This window comes from Lactuca saligna, chromosome 9 (assembly GCF_052625555.1).
Source record: "Lactuca saligna cultivar CGN05327 chromosome 9, ASM5262555v1, whole genome shotgun sequence".
Classification (NCBI taxonomy): domain Eukaryota; kingdom Viridiplantae; phylum Streptophyta; class Magnoliopsida; order Asterales; family Asteraceae; genus Lactuca; species Lactuca saligna.
Window position 1 is genome coordinate 8,613,315 of NC_136425.1, and position 21,454 is coordinate 8,634,768.

General features: G+C 33.8%; 1 protein-coding gene and 1 long non-coding RNA gene across 2 annotated transcripts; both read right to left on the reverse strand.

Annotated features, from left to right (window-relative positions):
- Nucleotides 1-8,281: 8,281 nt before the first annotated feature.
- LOC145017705 (large ribosomal subunit protein uL14) lies at nucleotides 8,282-9,703 on the reverse strand. Its single transcript, XM_078975688.1, has 4 exons — nucleotides 9,591-9,703; nucleotides 9,187-9,471; nucleotides 8,617-8,658; nucleotides 8,282-8,523 (listed from the first exon to the last, which is right to left on the reverse strand). The coding sequence occupies exons 1-4, from the start codon at nucleotides 9,601-9,603 to the stop codon at nucleotides 8,441-8,443; spliced, it is 423 nt and encodes a 140-aa protein (XP_078831814.1). The 5' UTR covers nucleotides 9,604-9,703; the 3' UTR covers nucleotides 8,282-8,440.
- A 7,508-nt stretch (nucleotides 9,704-17,211) lies between these two features.
- On the reverse strand, nucleotides 17,212-18,719 carry LOC145017753 (uncharacterized). Its single transcript, XR_013666651.1, has 3 exons — nucleotides 18,245-18,719; nucleotides 18,084-18,154; nucleotides 17,212-17,431 (listed from the first exon to the last, which is right to left on the reverse strand). It is a non-coding gene; the product is annotated as an uncharacterized LOC145017753 (long non-coding RNA).
- Between the last annotated feature and the right edge of the window lie 2,735 nt (nucleotides 18,720-21,454).

Below are 21,454 nucleotides of genomic sequence, written 5' to 3' on the forward strand. Positions count from 1 at the left end.
GTCCAAAGTTTATTGGACCGTTCAAAGTTCTTCAAAGGATTGGGAACCAAGCTTACAAGCTCGAATTACCCGAAGAACTAGATGATATTCATAACACTTTTCATGTGTGTTATTTGAGGAAGTTCACGGGAGAAGTTCCCGATATAATACCAATCTCAGAGTTAAGGATGGATGAGAATAAGAGGCTAATCGAAGAACCCGAGACAATCATTGACCGTAAGACTAAGAAGTTACAACACAAGATGGTCGAATTAGTGTTTTTCCGTTGGAAACATACGAATGGGCCGAATCTCACCTGGGAGACAGAAAGTGAAATGATTAGTCGCTACCCACATCTGTTTACTGATGCATGATTTCGGAACGGAATCATCCTAAGAGGGAGAGAATTGTAACACCCATATTTCGGGGCTAAGCATTAGTGCAGTGATGTAATAGTCTAGGTCAACTATTGTAACTCTTTTTGAAGTAATAAAGATGAATTATTTGAGTATTATGTGAATTATGTGAATTTATATGTTTATTACTTATTTATAAAGTTATAATTAATAAATGATAAAAATAAGCGTCAAAATTTAAGTTTTGAATAAACCTGATATCGATACATGAAGTGGTAGTGGTCGTGACAAGGATTCCGGACATATAGAGAACGCCGAAATCCGAGTTATAACGAAAAAGTTATGACATGTTGAAGTTTCGCAGCAAAACCAGCACGACACCGGAAAACGTAAAAATTGAATTTATGATAGAGGTCTTTTGTCCTTAGTAATCTAAAAAAAATTCATAGAAAATGTTAAACCGAGAGCGTCCATAAAAAAAACGCTCAAATCTGACTTCATATGAGGAAGTTATGAATTTTCTAAGATTTGGCTTAGCAGTGCACAATCTGAAATTCGAATTTTAGATCGAGCGGTTTTTGGCCAACGCGACCTAAATGATAATTGAAGATCTCATTAATAAGAACTCAACAACAAAAATACAGATGAAAATGGAGCTCGTATGCGAAAGATATGGATAAAGATTAGTCTCTACTTTTCGAGCGCGGTGAATTCGATACAGTTTTGTAACTTCGAGATAGAATGAGAATTAGTCAACATGGTCTAAATAAAAATTGTAGTACTCATAAATACCAACGCGTGGATATAAATAACTTTGAAAACGGAGCTCGTATGTGAACGATATGGACGAAGCTTAAACTCTACTCTTCAAGCGCGATAAATACGATAAAGTTTTTGTAAATCTGAGATAGAATAAGAATTAGCCGACGGGGTCTAAATGAAAGTTGTAGTAATCGTAAATACCAACGTGTGGATATAATAAACGTATAAAATGGAGCTCGTACGCGGAAGATACGGACGAAACTTAGGGACTACTCTACGATAAAACTCCTATAAATAAGAGATGAACTCTTCATAATTTCTTCACACCATAAGCCTTTCTTTCTCTCTCTAACTTCTCTCTAGCCTCCCTAAACTCCTACCAAGTCTAGGTAACCTCCCTAGCACGAGAAGGAATCCCCGGTGCGCCCGACGGCTCCGAGAAGAAAAGCTTTCGGCTCAAAAACGTTGCCCCAGCGAAGCCCGGTTTTTAATAAAAAGTTGTTGTAAGTGAGCTACGCCTACACTATTTCTAATATAACTTTTATTTAAATATAGTAATGTTATTATGACCTTATGATAATTATTTGGGCTATTATTATGAGTTATGTAAGTGTTGTTATAATATCTTTTTAACCACTCGCGATACGGGGAATCTGGTTTAAAGGATCGCATAGGGTTGTTGGATTTCAGAAGTGTTATATGCCAAAATGGTCCCGCCATCCGGTGTTTTATGTCTGGCCCCTGTCTGTATATAGTGGGTGAAGAGTATTGTTTAATGCTTATATAATAGTAATAATAGTTAGACTATTAATTAGTCTCGGTGAAAATTAGACTAAACCCTAGTGGTAATGATACTAGGTTTTTTTGAAGTAAATTGTTTTAAGAGTAACAAAGCGTTGTCTGAGTTTGGAATCACCAACTTAACAAGTGAGTGCATAGTTACTTTCATCTTACACATAGATATAAAGTATATTATATAAATTACGTGCTTTTTGTACATATTATCGATATATTTGCTATCTATGATGGATGAACGATGTTATACATGTTTTAATTGATTTAAACTGTATATGTATTTTATATATACAAAATGTGTTGGGTAAAACATGGGTAGATGTAATAGTTGTTGTGTGCTTGTGTGATAAAATAAAATAATGAGAGGCCTCGATGTTATTGATGATCTAGTCATCTAGCGGAGTATAGATGACGACCATAGACTATTCTAGACAGTCCAGTGGAACGCTAGCAGGATCGCAACCTGTAGGTGTTTATTTGAACTGTGTGCTCACCAACAGTACTCCGTTCCCCACATGGTTGCCTTATTTGACATGAATTGCTAAGGAACCCCCAAAGCATGTGTTGTCGCCCCGATGAAAATCCTTAGGCTAGGTCCCTTATGTTAGATGTTTTAGGGACGTAAAGTGAGGATAACGGGAACGTGTAATTGGGTTTGTTTGTTTGATGAAAATAATAAACTTATTTATTGTGGGTTGAAAACCATATGTGCTCACCAGGCTCCCAAGCCTGAACCACTCAGTTTCTTGTATTACAGGTAGTGGCGTACGAGCATAGATATGATGTTTAGGATGAGAGATTACGGATATAGGCATTTAGATATGAATAAATGTAGTCAGGCTTATATTGTACTGTTTATGCTTTTGATCTGTATCGAACATGACATCCCGAGGTTTTTAATGAAATACATTTCTTTGGAAATGCTTTGATAAATTTTTATCATATTTTATTTTGGGAACAAATTCCGCAACACTTTTATTTAAATGGATACTTTGGTTTTCAAATAAAGCATAAACAAATCGGTCTTTTTTGGTCGTGAAAATGGGGATGTCACACTGTGCGTACTCCTGAAATGACTTATACATTGCGCGTAATGGCGAGTACGCCCAACGTACTATCCTGTTAAGCCCTTTTCACCAAAACTGCTTAATCATTAATACACTACGTCCAAACTACATATCCGAGTCCAATACTTTGTCCTCACTCATAAAGTCGACCACTTGGTGGCTTGCAACCCACCAAATGAGCCCAACAATAAAAATGGCAATGAACTTTCAATAAAATGGTTAGATCTCTTGCATGGCTTCATAAAAGCCTCAAAGCTTGCAACTTTACTACGAATGGAACACTTTGAGCTACAAGGGTGGCAACCCTAAGCTCAAAAATGAAGTTTCATGAGCAAGATCCAATCTTTGGACCTAAAAAGGTCCAAATCTTCAAAACCCTAGATCTATAATTCTAGGAGGAAAGATAGGAGCTTTATACCTCCTTTTTTTGCCAAATGATGAACTTGTTCCAGATCCTTGAGCTCAAGGCACTCAAATGCTTCTCCTCCAACTTCTCTTTGCTTCTACCAAGCCTTATTTTCACAAAAAATGGGCTTAAGAAGGTCAAACATGCACAATGGAGTATAAGGCAGATTAGGGTTGTCTGAGGGTGAAGGATAGGTGAGGAGGCCAAAAGGGAGGCTATAATGGGGTATTTATATGTATTAAACCCTAAAAATTAGGGTTTGGCATCTGCTCGCGTACGCTGGGCGTACCTCCTTGTATGTTCCATGTACGCCCTCGAGTCCCTCGAATCCAATGTGGCCACTACGCCCCGCGTACGCCAGGTTACGCCCAGCATACGGCTTATGTGCAGCCCAACTTCTTGGCCCAAATTTCTAAGGTCCACTCCAAAGGGTCCATTGTCCAAATGTTAGACGAAAGCCAATATAAATTTACATAATTTAAATAATACCTCGAGAGACGGATGTTACAAAATTAGTGTGTTCACCTCTGTTGTATCTCTATGAGTGTACATCCTTAGGTTTTGATTCCACTTCATTAATCATAAAGCTTTTGTTTCATAACCGAAGATGCATGATATTGCCCAAATTAGTCATATATTTTGGGGAAAGTATCTTCATATTTATGGCTTAATTTACATAATTAAAGATAAAGGATACTTAAAATGTTTTGTATTTGATAAACATAAGAAATTTCATGCTTTGTATTTTGGGGAAATTATCTTAATATTTACAGCCCTGATTCATTCACATTATGTGTTTCAAGCAATTGTCTCCCAATTTTCTAATGACGAAGTGTCTGTTTTCATCAATGATATTTAGTTTCCAGAAATTTCAACTAAAAAGTCATTCAAGCATTGTATCAACAATCAACCCACAACAAATCATTTAATCTCGCTACTAAATACCTATGGGGAGTTCGTTCTAGTTTTCTCTCTTTTATTTTGTTCTTAATTGATTATTTATACAATAAGAGCATCGTATAACTTAAGTGTAGGATATAGAGATTGAAATTAGAATAAGGCATACTAGATTAAAACTTGGGTTAAATTTAAAAGTTTTGCTAAGTTTCCAAGCTTATTTTCGTGATGTTTGAAAAAAAAAAAGTAAGTTATGATTATAAAAAAGAAAATTATAGAAAAATGGTGAAAATAATTTTAGAGAGAGAGAGAAGTTTAAAAAAAAGTTATTGAAAAGACAAAAAGAGTCAAGAAGGCAAAATTATCCATAGTTATTAAAAATCAAAATTTGGAATAAATTAGAAATTGCAAAGTATAAATATCTTAAAAGTGTGAAAACATGCAAGTAAAAAAATAATGAAAGTTTGCCATTACTTGCAAAGTTAATGTTGTAATTTTTATTTTTTTGTTTTTTTTTTTTTTTTTTTTTTAAATTGACTGTAGGAGTTTGAAAACTATAAAAATACTTAAAATTAATCTAAGTTTGCTTGATAGAAAGCAAATAATAAGTGAGAAGTATTTTGATAATGCACAAATTAGTCATATATTTTGAGGAAATTATCTTAATATTTAGGGTTTAATTTATATAATTAATAAAAAAAGATACTTAAAGTTCTTTGTATAGGATAAACATAGGAAATTTCGTAGTTCGAAGCAAAAGGAAGAACCTAGAACCGAAAAGGACGAAAAAGAAGAAATAGGAGAGAGTGAGGTGTTACGCACCATGTAGAGCTACAGAGAAAAAAAGATCACGACATCAAAAAATTTGCGACCGAATTGAATGCAGATTAGGGTTAGCATCGCGAAATGTAAGGGTTCGCGCCGCTAAGTTCGTAATTCTATAAATATCTAATTTTTCTACCATAATTTGGTGTGGATCCAAAGAGAAACCCATAGGACGAAAAATATTCGTCCAATAACCCTTTTTGGTCGATTTGAAAGCTCAAGAACACAATAGGAGCATCATTTTGGAGAATGCATCTAGGAGCATCATTTTGGAGAATGCATCTAGGAAACGTCAACTAATCATTCGGTTTGTTTTAGGAATCATGTTTATCTATAAATCAATGATTGTATTCTATTTCAGGTAGAAATTATGGGTTAAAACCTTTTTACTTCTGCTTAATGTAGATGATTATTAAAATTATCAAAATTATATATATATATATATATATATATATATATATATATATATATATATATATATATATATATATATATATATATATATATATATAAAGTTTCTAAATAACGTTAGGCGTGACTTGACGGCAATGTCAAACATCAAGTTCTTACGAACCGTGACGATTCTTGTCATTTGTAAGGTGTGACTTAAGGCGACAACAATAACACTACCAAAACGAATGAGATGAGGGGGGGGTAAAGGTTCAATTGCAAGGTTTTAAATCCAACAAAGTATGGTTACCGGGAGTGGAAGGTGACCTAATTTAAACCATGTATGATAAAACGAGGAGTAAATATTAGGTGTTAATGAATATAAATTTAGACTTAGGATAAAACCATTAAAATTTGTCAAACTTAAAGAATTTTTATCAATATGCCTTCTAATTTAAGAGGTAATGTTAGGGGGGAAGGAGTGGATGATTTTTATTTTTACTTATAAAAATATTAAATTTTATATAAAAATGTAAATATCAATTTAAAATGACAAAATAGTCTTTTTAAATTTCTAGAATTCAAAACCGGACAAAACCATAAAAACTCAGTTTTTGGACTATTTGTGCAAGTCAAATTTTTTTTGGACTAATCCATAAATTTTTACAAACCACGTGCACCAAATTTGTAGTTTAATCTTATAACATTTAAATGATCAAACCAATACATACAAAATAGTTCATTGCTAAATTATGAAATAGCGAAAAAAATATGCATAAAATATGACCTTAACATGGTCGCTCGTGAATCTAATTTGTTACTATCTATGTCAAACTTTTTTGTCACAACATTTATGGTATTCAAGTTTGGGAGAATTTCATATATACCCTTTTTAAATCTCAAAATATCATATTTACCCAGCTTAATTTTTTAATATCATATTTATCCTTCATAAACCTTCAAAATATCATATTTGCCCAAATCCTTTTTTATAATGTTTTTAATATTTTATAATCATTTTTTATAACTTAAAATTACTATAATAATTAAAAAAATTAACGATATTATCCTTACGTCTATGATAATGGAATGTGAACTTCTAAATTGTTGGAATGTCGTCCTCTTAACAAACAAAAATATTCATCTTCAACCTTCTCTATAGAATGTATATTTTGATTGTTTAGTTTTTTTGTTGATTATGTTGTAGATGAAGAATATTTTAGCTATTACCATTGATATTTTGATGTTTAAAAAGTGCTTATACGATATTTTGATATTTAAGAAGGGCATATATGATATTATGATGTTTAAAAAGGACATATATGATATTTAGAAATTTTATGAAGGGTAAATATGATATTTAAAAATTTTATGAAGGGTAAATATGATATTTAGAAATTAAGTTGGGTAAATATGATATTTTGATGTTTAAGAAGGGCATATATGAAATTCTCCCTTCAAGGTTACTATTAGATATGTTTATATATATATAAAAATATATTTTAGAAAAGTAATTAGCGTGACTTAAAATTAAAAAATGTAACACCAACAACGTTAGATTAGAAGAAAAACAAATTCTGATTAAGATATCTGATTTAATAAATTTTATCACTTGCCACTTGTTTGCATGATTTACGGATAAGTATTAGAATATACTATCCCCATCCCATTAGCACTTGTTTTTATTTAAATCTTACATTTTTTTCATATTTTATTAGTTACCATAATAAAATATAAAGTAATGGTCTGAGCCAAGTTAACCAAAGAAGACGTAATCAGTGAGACGGCGGTTGGCCTGACATCGCACCTTCATTACATATCTGAAGCCGGCATACAGGAGGAAGGTGGCGGTGGTAGGGCGGCAATGGTCGAGGGAAGGGCAGACGTCATGGATGTTAGTGTGATGTTGGTTGTAGGAGGGAGCCGATGGCACATGGAGCCATGGAGGGAAGGGAGAGTTTGGTTTTTGAAGCATGATGAGAGAAAAAAATAATAATAATAAGCCTTGGATCTAAAATTGAATCTGATAGTATGTTTGTGAAAGTGACTAATATTTCTTTTTATTTAATATCATGTTACCTCATTATTTTTAGCTATCGATAAAAAATTTAAAATGTAAGATTAGAATCATTGTTGCAGCAGTCTTCATTAGACTAAGTTGGTATACTAACTTTTGTTACTGTATATGCATGATCATAAAATAACGACATCGTTGTTAACTTTTTTTTTTTTTTTTTGATCATCCTATAATTGGGTTGCATAAAAGTATAGTGAACGATATCGCTATTATCTAATATTAATGGACCATAAGTTTTCTACAAATAAAAGAACAAATTAAGATTAATAAAATACTTAACCTGGATCAAAAAAATTTGGTACGCTCTTAGAAGGCCCTTCCACGATTTTCTTAGGGAGACAAAGAAAAAATGCCACTAATGGGTCCAAAGACATTGTAGATGAAAAACCTGCCATGTACAGCCTACTATAGCGCAAATAATAAGTATTGTATGTATAAAGTACAAACTAGTAGAAGTGATAAGTTAACCATTATCCATTCGTAGAATTCAGTCCTACAACAGTTGGTACTTGCACATTGATGTAAGCACAGTATTGGTTTAATCGTATGGGTTGAATTATGTTGCATTAATCAATTGGCACAAGTAGGACTTAGTTACCTTTATTCTACTTGCTTTATCGTAACTTGATGATCACACCAAAACAAAACCATAGTAAGTAGATTTCAAAATCATTAACCCATTGCAACACATGCTTTTAGACTTGAAACATACTAGAGCTAGTAAAGGTAAAGCAGCCAAGAAAACAATAAATTGAAATGAGCAAAGGTCTTAAATTCTACCAAAATTCTCAAAAATCAACCACATATTAAATACGTCATATCCAACAAACCAACCCTACAACAGTACACACCTCCTAAACAAAAACAGAAAGATCACATCACACGGCTACACAATTGCATTGGCAGCACTAGCAATCCTGGGCCACAAATCAGCACACTCCTTTCCAATAGGTCCAGTAATAGCAGATCCTGCAAATCCAATCCCACAACACAAATCAGCTCTAAAACATGGAATCACGCAAATCAAATCAGCGAGAAAAGATAGCAGTTAAAAAAGATTACCCTTCATTTCACCCTTGGGATTCACAATAACTCCAGCATTGTCTGCAGAAACAAAAACAAAACAACTTGATTAAGATTTGGTTTTAGCTTTTCAATTTAAATTCAAACAGAACATGTGATGTTATTTGCCTTGTTCCACTACCAACAAGAATTCTAGCATCAAAAACAAGTTAAAGTAATGCAACAAAAGAAAAGTAAAAAACACCCAGCAAGGTCCCTCTTGAAAGAATATGTTACAAGGCATGTAATCACAAGTGCACATTGTTTGACAAGCTTTAATGTATACTACAAGGTATCTACGAGAACATCAACATGAATACATGTTCTTACATAGAACCTACATAAACCATGTCACTAGACAGAAGGGGCAAATACAGAGCCTATATCTTGGATGTCAACTGAATTTTATTATCACTTTAAATGCGTTTCGACCCAAGTTAACATAGTTCTAGAGATTTGTAGTTCACTATTCTAAAGAAATTCAGATATGTAATCAAGTATTGTAATTTACGAAATGCGATAAAATATTAAGTTACAAGAGCGAAACTAGACGTGTCTAAGAAATTTTACCTTCAAAGTACATGAACACACCGTCCTTTCGGCGCCAAGGCTTGCGCTGACGAACAATAACGGCAGGCATAACCTTCTTCCTCAGATCTGGCTTACCCTTCTTCACAGTAGCCATAACCATATCTCCGACGCAAGCCGAAGGAAGACGATTAAGCCGTCCCTTGATCCCCTTCACTGATATGATGTAAAGGTTCTTGGCACCAGTATTGTCAGCACAGTTGACCGTCGCAGCCACTGGAAGACCGAGCGACATCCGAAACTTGTTCCCGGCGGAACCTCCACGACCTGCCGAACAACAAGCAATTAATTGGCATTACAGTTTTATTTGCAGTTGCATTAACCGATATCGACATCGATCTCAAATAAATACATCAATGCTCAAGAGAATTGGAATGCGATCGTACCTCGCTTCGACATGGCTGATCCCTCTCACACAGACTCTGGATGGAGGCGGAGCGGGGGAAATTAGGGTTTTATATGAATGTAGTAATTCAGTGTTAGGCCTTTAGGGTATATGGTAGGTTTGGGCCGTGTGCAAATATTGAGGCTACTTAAATTAAATTAATATGTTGGGCCGAGTCATTCTTAATTTTTATTTTAAATAGATAAATTTTCACAAATGATCCTAATATTTTTTTTTTAAGTTTTTTAATATAGTCTTCATGTAACTTTTTATTTTTGTATAGATAGTCTTTTTCAAGCAAACCTTACACCACATTAGGGGTGAGCATTTAAACCGAATCGAACCGGACCGACTCTTGAATCGGACCGGTTATGGAGAATATTGTGTACCGTGGACCAAACCAAATGAGTCGTGTCCGTGTCCATGTCCGGATCTGGGTCTAGGTCCAAGTTTTCCGGTTCTTGGACCCGTTTCAACGGGTGATAGGTGCATTTTATGCACCTATTTTGCATGTTTATTTCCGTCATTTTATAGCATTCTACTTCATAATTCTTACATTTAATTGATTATTGAGGCAATTGTATATTTCATCAAGAATGTCTGGTACTTCACCATTTTTTATTTATTTTGCAAGCGTTATGGAGCATGGATACATGGAGCATGGATACATGGAGCTTGGATGCTTGGAGCTTTGAAGTATGAGGAGAAGATGAATCGGTCATTCCATGGCAGAAAACATGAAGATGGAACCCGAGTCATTGTGCATTATTATCATAGCAAAGGACTATGTTTGAAACGCAATTCTTGTCACACCGACATGGGTCGTGTTTGTCCTTTGTCATCTTATATTTGAGCAACATGACTCGTGGTGAAGCTAGATTGAAGATGGAGCCAAGAGTGAAGACTTTTTGGAATTTTAGCAAAAAGAATGGACCATGCCAAAAACACATGGTCAAGACAAATGGTCATGCCAAAAACACATGGGCAAAAGGCATGGTCATGCCAAAAACTAATGGCCTCATGGCATGCACATGAACATTAATTAAAATAGGATGAGGCGTCATTTTGAAGGACAGAACGATTTTTGGAGCAGTTTGGGGCGATTTAAGGCAATTTTGGGAGAATTCTTGGAGCTTTTGAGAAGACTTAATCATAGCAAACACTTTGATTTCATTTTTGTAAGCATTAAACATTCCAATTCCATCTTTATTCTTGTTTGATTTGTTCTTAGCCATGGGTGGCTAAGACACCCTAGTTTCTAGTTCTTGTTCAAAACATGTTGATTGCTTGACTTGAAGCATATGATTTGATGCTTGATTTGTGATTCTATTCTAGTAATTATGTTTTTGTTTAAACTAGAATCCTTGAATTTGTTTTGTTTTTGATTGGCCACTTTCATGAATTGAATTTTTGTGTAGTTAATTAACTTTTAGGGCACCTAATCGTTCTATAAAGTTAATAATTGGTAGCAAGCAATAAGTTTTCTTATTGTAAAACATATATCACATGTTTTCACACTTCCAAGCGTATGAGAAGAAATGAATATTATTGGGAAGCTTGTACAAAACTTAATGTAGTTTTTCAATGCAATCTAAGAGCATGTTTAGGTTTAATTAGTAAAGCTAGGTCTAGTCAAATAGCGTGTTTTGGTTAGATAATTGGCAAGCGAGAGGTATTAGAGCGTGTTAATATCTTTCAATATCAACTTAGAATAGCAATCACAAATTACATCAAGCCATAATCAGGTTAAATGACAACATGGAGAACTAGAACTGGAAGCACTTTTACAACTTGTTTACAAATCTATTTTCTTTTCTGCATGTTTCTAATTTGATTGTTATTTTTTATTATTTGACTTTTGCAAACAAAACCACCATTTGTGACCAAAGTACCTTGTGCAAAAAGGTATAGACTTTTGTCTTGTGTCTCTGTGGTTCGATCCTGTTTGCCTTGTACTACTTTTTAGTGTATTAAAGGAATGTATTTGGAGTCTATTCTACCCTATTATTTGTTGGGTTTGACACGCCTAACAAATTGGCACCGTTATCGAGGGCATGGTGTTACTAATTGTTTATCTCAAGAGTTTTGTGAGCAGGAACATCTCTACAAAAAAAAAAAAAAAAAAAAAAAAAAAAAAAAGTGTGGCTCGGAGATGAACACTCCTTACAATAAACACCAACTTTCTGAGGTAGCCCAGATAGTTACGATGATTGAAAGTGACCAAAGTGTGCATCCCACATCTATTCCTTGTGATTTTTGCCCTCAGAATGGACATCACACCAACATGTGTCCATATTTACAAGGGGAATGGCTGGAAGTGCAGGAAAACGGAAGCTACTACTGGCCAAATCAATGGAGTCACGATCAACCTCAACATGATCAATGGTGGGAAAACAACCAAGCTTGGGGAAACAACCAATGCCAAAACCCATACCAGGCTTGGGGAAATGACCAATACCAACCAACTCCATAGTTCCAACAACCATATTATGTACCTCCATAACAAGCTAAAACTTCGAGCATATCCTTGGAAGACATTGTGAAAAGCAATGCCACTACTAACCAAATCTTCTAGGAAACAACCAAAGCTAGGCTTAAAAGCTTAGAGGAACAAATTGCACAACTTGCTTAATCTGTGAGTATATTGGAAACTCAAGGAAAATTACCATCGCAGACTGAAGAGGACCCAAGGCATACATTTTCTGCCATCACCTTGAACGATGGGAAAATTTTTGATGACCCAACATTGCAATTTGAAGATGGGGAAGAGGAGGAAGAAGTAGAAATGGAAAAGGTTGTCGAGGAAGAAGTAGAAATTAAGAATGCTGACATAGAAGTTGTAGAGGATGAGTTGGAGGTTGAAAAAAAAAGAAGCTGAGCCACCCACTATGAATGAGAAACTCCTTTTGCCGGTAGACCAACCACAAGAGCCGAAAACGATACATTTTTTGGACCCTTCAAGGGATATGTACCCCGAGAAGGAAGACACCCAACTGGTCATCAAATCGACCACCTTATCGAAGAAGGAAGATTTGACCACCTTACTAGACAAGTACGAGAAAGGGGTCGCTGGACGATTGTTGTCATTAAGGGTCTAAGTCCAACATGGTTCCCACGCAAAAATAAAGTCAAGTACAAGATACGTGTTCCATTGAAGGAGGCGGCGAAAAGTTCATTAAGTTGGAAAGCCCCAACATTCAAAGAATAACATATTCCTAGGGCCAAGTCGAGCCAAAGACTTGAAACAAGGGCGGCTAACCGAGAGGCAACTCGGGGAGTATTTTCTTCCTATTCTTCTTTTATTTTCTTTATTTTTTTTTGTGTTGAAATGTTTTTGAGCCTTTTTGAAAGTCCATGCAAAGCATTTTTTATATCTAAAAGACTGAGAGGGGTAAAAAAATCATGATTTTTTTGATGTTAACAGAGAGAAAAACGCATGGTCTCATATAAATTTGCATGGTCTAGCTCTAAAACACATGGCCTCATTTTTTAACTCATGTGTGTGTTTCGAGGATTTAAAAAAAAGGCATGTGCAAACTTGAAAAAGCATGGGATATAAGAAAAACGCACAGCCTAAGCCTTAGACCGTGCGCTACCATCGAGGTTTTCAAAGAAAACAAAAATTTTGCACGACCAATTGTTAAAAACGCATGGGCTGAAGCAAAACTCAGGGGCCATGCTAAAAACGCATGGGCAAAACTTGAAATCACACGCCCTACCTTTGGACCGTGTGTTGTCGGCGTAACTCCCTCATTTCAAAAAAAACAAACGCATGGACCATGAAAAAATCTCACTGCCCATTCTAAAAAAAAGCATGGGCTATCATAAAAAAGTACGGCCTGGCTTGGACCATGTGTTCTATGTCATTCTTCCTCCTAACAACTCACGATCGTGCACTCTCTCCTCCTAAACACTCATAAACTTTTGACTTTCATCAATCACTCCAACATTAAAGTTCAAAGGTTTGTTGTTTTAAGTTCCTAAATCCATCTTATTCTTCATCTAGGTAGAATTCCCTCCATGAAAGTGTACAAAATCGAATCTTGCATAAAACCCTAGTTTTTTTATCTTTGTAAAATTTGACATGATTCTTATATTAGATTTCAAAATTCTTTTGTAGGGTTTCAAGAGCAAGCTTGGGAAAGTATTTTGTAAAGAAGAAGGGAAGCTTTTACCTCCGTTTGTGCATTCCACCATTGAAGAGCTCAACTTTTCTTGAGGTTGAAGATGAAGTGAAAAAAGTCAAGCACACATTACAAATTCAAGCATTTGAATGGTACATTCCTTCCATATCTCAAGTTTGGTGCATGAATCCTAAGATTGTTTGACTAGAATTGTTGAGAATTCGTTCATATGCTCTATATAGCCATATACATTCATGGTAAGTAGGTTGTCTTACCCTCTCCGAGCATCGCGGACGATGCTTAATCTTATGCTTGGGGAGGGGTTTTTGTACATTAGCCTCTAGTTTCCACATGCATTTCATCAAAAAAAATCCAAAAAAAAAATTACTTTTCTTATTTTCATTTTTTCATGCATTCATTTCAAAGCATACAACACAAACAAAAAAAAAATTCAATCTAAATAAACCTAATCTTCTTGAATAAGTTGAAGTGGTAAATTAGTTGTGGCTTGAGTTTAGAACTTGTTCGTTTTTCATGAAAAATCTTGAAGCAATCTAATCTCACACGAACACGTCTCCCGAAGCTACTCGTGCAAAACAAAAAATGATAAGGTTATTAACACCGAAGCATAAAGACAGATATAGGTTAGCCCTTAAAACACACAACCGGTCTTATGAGTAGTAAGTGCTCACTCATATCCAAACTTCAAATTCAAAAGAGTCATAAAATGAATATAAAATTTTAGTGGCTTGAATTCTCCAGCGCTCTAAAAAGTCTTTTCTAGCTATTCCCTTCTAAATACCCTACGTGGGGACATTGTTTCCAACTATACTTACAAGTCTTTGCGCGTTTACATATGTCCCCCTAAAAGAGTCAAGACGAAAATATATGGAAATAAACATGGCAAACAAAAATTAAAAATTAAAAAAAAATTATTAAGTTAATCTGTGACCTTTAGGACTCGAATCAGTAAACCTCGAGGGGTATTCTACAACTAATTGCCTAAAGCTGAATTGTTTGGAACTGATTGGGTTGAAAGTTCGCTATACGGGTTCCATAAAAAGTCATGAACTTAATAATAACATATATATATATATATATATATATATATGTTTAGATATACAAATAAAGCTAATATGTGATCACTCTTCTTCAAGGACACCAAAATACACTCAAAGATGGTCTTCCAAGCTCACACACTCACAATTAGGGTTAGGGTTTCGAAAAGAGGCTTAAGATACAATGGAGGCTGAGAGAATGCAGAGCCTTGGGTCTTAAGTTGTTTAAATAGTGCACACTTAGGGTTTTTGAGTACAGACGTCGAACACCCTGCGCTCCTACATGGAACGCCCCGCGTTCGTCTTGGCCTCCGCATCCAACTTCATGCACTGAACGTTGAGCTTTCAAGATATGAGTGTCCCGCGTTCGAGCCTTGCCTCCAACACCTATCTAGCAATTAAAGTCCTAAGCTTGAAGAATCTCCATACTTGAATGGGTTCAAGCTTATGCATGCAACATGAATCGTATAATTCCCAAGATGTTACACAAGGTTTGGTCCAAAACATCTATCCATTTATATGTGTATATATATATATATATATATATATATATATATATATATATATATATATAGTAAGTGAATCGTCACACGTTGTGCATGAATATAATTATTTAATTAAAATAATAAAACTTTACAAAATTGTGATTTAGTATTTATACATGCAAAAACCAATGTCAGTAGCAAAATAAAACATATAGTTAACCTATTAGTTTTATTAACTATAATAAGTTTATATCATTGGTTATTTCTACTATTAATTTATGATTTATAGACCGTTTTATATTGTGTAAATTGTATATCAAACGTATATTGATTTCTATATATATCAAATAACAAAGTAGTGTGTGAAAAAATAAATACTATAACTTTCTGATGATTTTATAGACCGTTTTAAGTTGTGCAGTTATATATAAAACATATATTGATTTGTATATAAAACAAATAAGAAATAATATGGAAAAATACAAGTTTTAACAACATAAAAACATCACAACATTTTGTATACCATTTACATCAAACAAAACTCATTAAACACTTATAAATCATTCAAAATGAATATTTAGAAATCAACATACATTTGATATATAGAAATATTGTTATAAAAAAAACGCGTTGAATTAATCTTTGATGTGACAAAACTCATTTTTTCAAATTTTTTCATATTTGAATCACAAATATTTTCAAACATATTTTGATCAAAACTTATTTATATAGTACAAATATAGTTGTAGTGTGTATAAATAAGTGGAAAATAAAAAAGCATTGAACATTAATAAGCATAACTTAAAAAAAAACTGTGAATGTAGTAGAAAATAAAAAGTCATGACTAATTACATTAGATTTAGAATCAAAACTACATTTAAAATAGAAAAGACTCTTGAGTTGTAATATATTTTTTTATTCTTTTTAAAAGTATTTTTTATTCCTTTTAAAAGTAAGAACATATATATTTTTTACGTCTTTTTGAGTATAATTTTGGCTTTAAACCGTATAAATAAGAAAATATATATAAGGAAATAGTTTTATTTAATATACAAATATGATGTTTAACTAAATAAAATTTATAAATACATAAAAATATGTATTTATGTATGAATACGTATAACATGAAAAAACATATTTAGGGTAAATATGTAAAACAATTACAAACTTGAGTGTTTTCTTTCAAATTTTATTTTTTGGTAACTTAAAGCTATGATAGGAGGTGACAAGAGTAATAGTAGAAAAACAAAACTAGAAAACTTTCGGTTTTACTGCATCTAAAAATGATTGTAGAATTAAATCACAATCTTTTAAAAAACTTTAGGATTTTTGTGTCAATATGTGATTAATGGATCTAAAAAGTTATAGTTGGTATTCTTGTTCCCATGTAGTTGGGTTTGACATGCTATGCACGGGTTCCTCACCTCCTATTCAACGGAACCGGTCGACATTGGTTTTCATCTCATCAAATCCAAATCTAACTTATTTCAAGCTATTTATTCTAAATTAATGACTTGCATCATCACTTGTAATCAATGAGTTTTGTGGAGATTTTTTTCTTTTTAGGAAAATCAAAATATAACCAATAAGTTTTGTGGAGATTTTTTTCTTTTTAGGAAAATCAAAATATAGCATATTGTTCATTGCACTTAAATTGGCAAATTTTATTTCGGTTGTTGTTGCAAGTGCAACACATGTTCCTACCGCATATTCTATATGTTTTGGTGGACGTTGGACTTTCTATTATGAAGTCCAAAAATCTTAAAGGAATTGATATTTTTTAACTTACGCACACAAGTTTTGCCTAAGTTGCTTAGGCCCTTGCCGCCTATTCTGAGGGTTTTGGTGAGTGTTTGTCTGATCATGAGGTCCAAATCATTTTCAAATTTAAAAGTAAATTTTAATATCTTAAAATTTTATGATTTGGTTACATCAAACAATGGTCTCAAGCATCGTGAAAATTTCAACAATTGCATTCCAACTTTTAATAAATTATGTCAATTGCTTAAGTATTTGATATTTGGGCTCAATGGAAAAACTATCCTATATCATTTTTAAGAGAAATCTAAATGGCTTCCAAAAGTAAAAATGCAAAACAAAAATCATCCAAGGGATAATTTACTGGTAGGAAGATGTTTGTTGTAAAGTTGGAAAGTCTTCTCAGCTAATCACACCCTATAAGAAAAGTTAAATAACCAAATCAGAATACATAAAGCATAATGTTAAAAAAGATGCAAATAAAGAAACAAAGTTGTAGTTTATTTTTATAATTATTTGAAGCTAGTTAATTTATTTTCAATCATAACATACATTTGACTGAATATTAACATTGTGATAGTATTTTGCCAGACTTTTGGAAGTATTTTAAATAGCAATTTCAAACAAAAGAAGGATAATAAGAATAGTTTTTCATTATCTCTGCAACGCTCATCATTCTTAAACCAAAAAAAAAAAAATACTCTTCAACAACATCTCCAACCACAGTTAAGTAAACTATATATAGCCATTATAATCTAAATATAAGTATGCTACACGTGATAACAATTAAGTGAACTACTATTCAGACCCACACACAACTAATTGATACCAGAAACAACAAAATCGATATTTATAAGACAGTTAATTAGATCAGAAATTAACATCTAATTGATAGTGATACTCACAAAAGCTGTACCCACAAACTAACTACTAAAGATCAGAAATTAACGTCTATTGTTATGTTTAGTCCCATAACAATAGACACTGCCATGTTTCCCGTTGTGTGATATCTGAAAATTTTTGTTCAAGCACAACATAAATGTATATCCCACTGTTCCAAAAATTATACCTGTACAAATGGCAAAACAGAGCCTTCTTCAACAACTACATCAACTGATTCACCGGTTTTAACCTCAGCATCTAAATCAAAAGTCAAAACAATATCATGAGTTTGCATAAAAAAAATAAAATTACACTAACTTAGAAACAATTAATATGAAAACAACCAACCTGCAGTCTTATAAATTCAGCTTATCACCCAATTTCAAACAAGACAGGGTTTAGCGATTCATAATAATACATAAACAGAAAAAACATTTCACTTTCTAAGCCGAAGTTGCTAACAGTCTTCCTTACCAACATGGAAAAGATAGGGAATATAACACAGCTTTAAATCTAGACCAACACTTCAGCATCCTATTTCACAGCCTCCTCAATTAATTAGCACCAACAGACGTCCCACGACAATAATGAAATTGAAAATAACATATATTCGAAGCATCTAATATCCACAGGAACATAAATAAACAAATCGTGTGAACAAAACCAGAAGAAAACGATGAGTATCATTAAGGTAAGTGAACGTGAAGATTTGCGGGCATCATCTTCAAAGCCAGAATTTTCATCTAAAAAAAAAACCCCTAACGAAATAAATTAAAAGGAAGAGAGACACGGCGGGTGTAGATACTGAAATACGTGTTTAAAGAGAAATGAAAGGGGCGAGGAAGAGAGAAGCATTAATAGTGTTGCACTGTTGCTTGCGAAACAAATTTAAAAGCCCACTTAGGCTTGGGCTTTCATCCGGTGAAAGGGCTTTCAAGATACTTAAAACGGTCCACAACTTGTCACGATCATAAAGGATACTTAATTCTTTTTATTGTAAATATTACATATAATTATTCTTTATTATATTTAGTTAATACTATCCTAATTTATCCGTATAATGCAGCGGCACACAATTTTGTCATATAAATTTAAATCGATGTAAAGTTTAATAACTTGATTGAAGCATAAATTTGAGTTCTAATTAATAGAATTATATTAAAAAGTTACTATTCTGTGTTTGTTTTTGGGTTCATATCATTTTCATCTGACAATGATAGACAAGTGTGAATTAATAAACAAAACCATAAATAAGGCAAACTTACACCAACAATAAGCTTAATTTCAACCAAGCTTACATACCAATTAATCAACAAAGAGATTTCAAGGATGCATTATCAGAAAATACTCCAAAAAAATAACACACAAACACACCCTGAAGGTTTCAATGAGAAGGAGCCACAAACCACCATCACCGGCGGCATTAGGGTGCACCTCCGGTGGCAACTGTCCACGATATTTCCTTGAGTAATAAACGGAATCGAGAGTTTAGAAATTATCGAGATGCTCATGAAGTTCATTTGAACACAACGCATCCCTATTCGATCGATACAACCAGCTAACGCTATTCCTTTCCTGTTTGGAACCTACAATATCTCATTAGGTCAAAAAAAAAAAAGAATCAAACGAGCCATATTTACCCATATTTAAACAATCTTATGAGGACACTAGGGTTTTTTTAGAACAGAGGCAGTCGTTGGGGTTGTAATGTGTATGCGAATGGTAACTTGAATGGTTCTTGAGTTTTTCAGTGAAATCTTATCGCTTCGGCTACTAGTTCCGACAACCAGAGAAAGAATGAAGAAGACAAAAGAGATCCAAGAGGAAGCATGTTGGGTCTCGCTTCCAGCTTCGACTGTTTTCCAACTCATTCCTTTTCTCCGGTTACCATAGTAGCTCCGGTATACGACGACGAACCCACGACATATGAGAAATCACCAACAATTTCTAGTTTCTGGCGACCAGTAATCAACTCCAGTGAAGCACCTTACTTTGGAGTTCTATGGTGATTTCTTACAGAAGTGCGAGGGAGGTACAAAGGCTTGACCGATCTAACTTTGGGTGTGTTCGGCACGGAGCATTTGAGAGTTTCTAGCTTCTAGCGTTTGACAAAACGCTCTGTTTCAAACAGAAAGTCTCATTTGGCACAACGAGCTTCTAGCGTTTACTTTAAACAAAATTCTCTAAATTCAAATGCTACTTCACGTAGCGTTTAACAAAATGCTACCAGCTAGAAGCTACCGCTACAAGCTACCTGCTACTAGCTATTTTTGCTGAACACGCCCTTTGTGTTTTGTTTAGATTTTGACTTTTATGATTTGATCTAGATTTGGGTTACATTTTTGGACTCGGTGTACATTTCGATTATGGGTTGTTTTTTTTTTTGGAAAGGGAACTTCCCTAACGATGATTTTCGGGCCAGCTTTCACGCACCGACTAATCCCCCGCTGCAAACATAAAACTTTGCCTCATGCCCTGGAGTCACTGCAGGCGAACCTCCATGACCACAAGGGCTGAGTGGTGTCAGGATTTGAATATGGATCAATAGGTTATCCACCATATCTTCCACATGCCTTACCAAGTCACCACAACCCAATATGGGTTTAGGTTTATAAGATCCAATGAAAATCAAATCCATGTAACTAAATTTTATTGTGGGTTGTATGGGTGTTAGGTTTAACTAGTTTTGGTTAAATGTTAAACTGATTATTATAATACTAATTTATTAAGTATAAATTAGTTTTACAAATATTATGATAAATGAATTAGTATTGTCTAATTAAATTGATGAAGTGATCTAACTATATGGATTTTGGAATGCGATGATAATTTAGATATAAATAAAGAATATAAACGTATTGTGACATATCATTAGGTAGTTAATGGGTCGTTTATTTGGAATGACTAATTAAATATTTAATACCAATTATTCACTTATTTGGATTAGAGTATTATTTTAGATAAAATGTAGGTCCAACGATAAAGTATTAGGTCAACTTAGTTAAAGAACTAAGTTGATATTATTGTTGATTCAAGTTACGTGTTATTAATATAGTTGTAGCTGTTCTAAGAGCTAGAATGTTAGCCACTTTAGTAGTTTATATCGTGTTTTGTTGCTTCAGGTGTAACGTCCGTAGATCCGGGCTAGTCAAATTAGAGGCAATAGAGGCAATAGGGGCCGAAATCCGAGCTATAACGAAGAAGTTATGGCCCGCCGAAGTTTTACGGCAAAACCGGCACGACACCGGGAGGCGTAAATAGTGAATTTACGATAGAAGATGTTAAACTAAGAACATCGATAAAAAAACATCGATAAAAAAAAAGTCGTAACGAAAGTTTTCGTCTGTCTTTTTACCGTTGAGTTCCTATTAATGAGACCTTCAACTCTCATTTAGGTCGCGTAAGCCAAAAAACGCTCGAACTAAAATTCGAGTTTCGGGCCGTGCACTGCTAAGCCTTAGAAATCTAAACAAAAGTCGTAGAATATGTTAAACTAAGAACATCGATAAAAAAAACGCCCAAATCTGACTTCGTATGAAGAAGTTATGATTTTTCTAA

What these genes read in the sequence shown, in the direction of transcription:
- LOC145017705 (XM_078975688.1), bottom strand. An exon ending in TGTGTTCATGTACTTTGAAG is followed by an intron (nt 8,659 to 9,186) that starts GTAAAATTTCTT and finishes TTGTTTCTGCAG; the next exon opens with ACAATGCTGGAGTTATTGTG. An exon ending in TCCCAAGGGTGAAATGAAGG is followed by an intron (nt 8,524 to 8,616) that starts GTAATCTTTTTT and finishes TTGGATTTGCAG; the next exon opens with GATCTGCTATTACTGGACCT.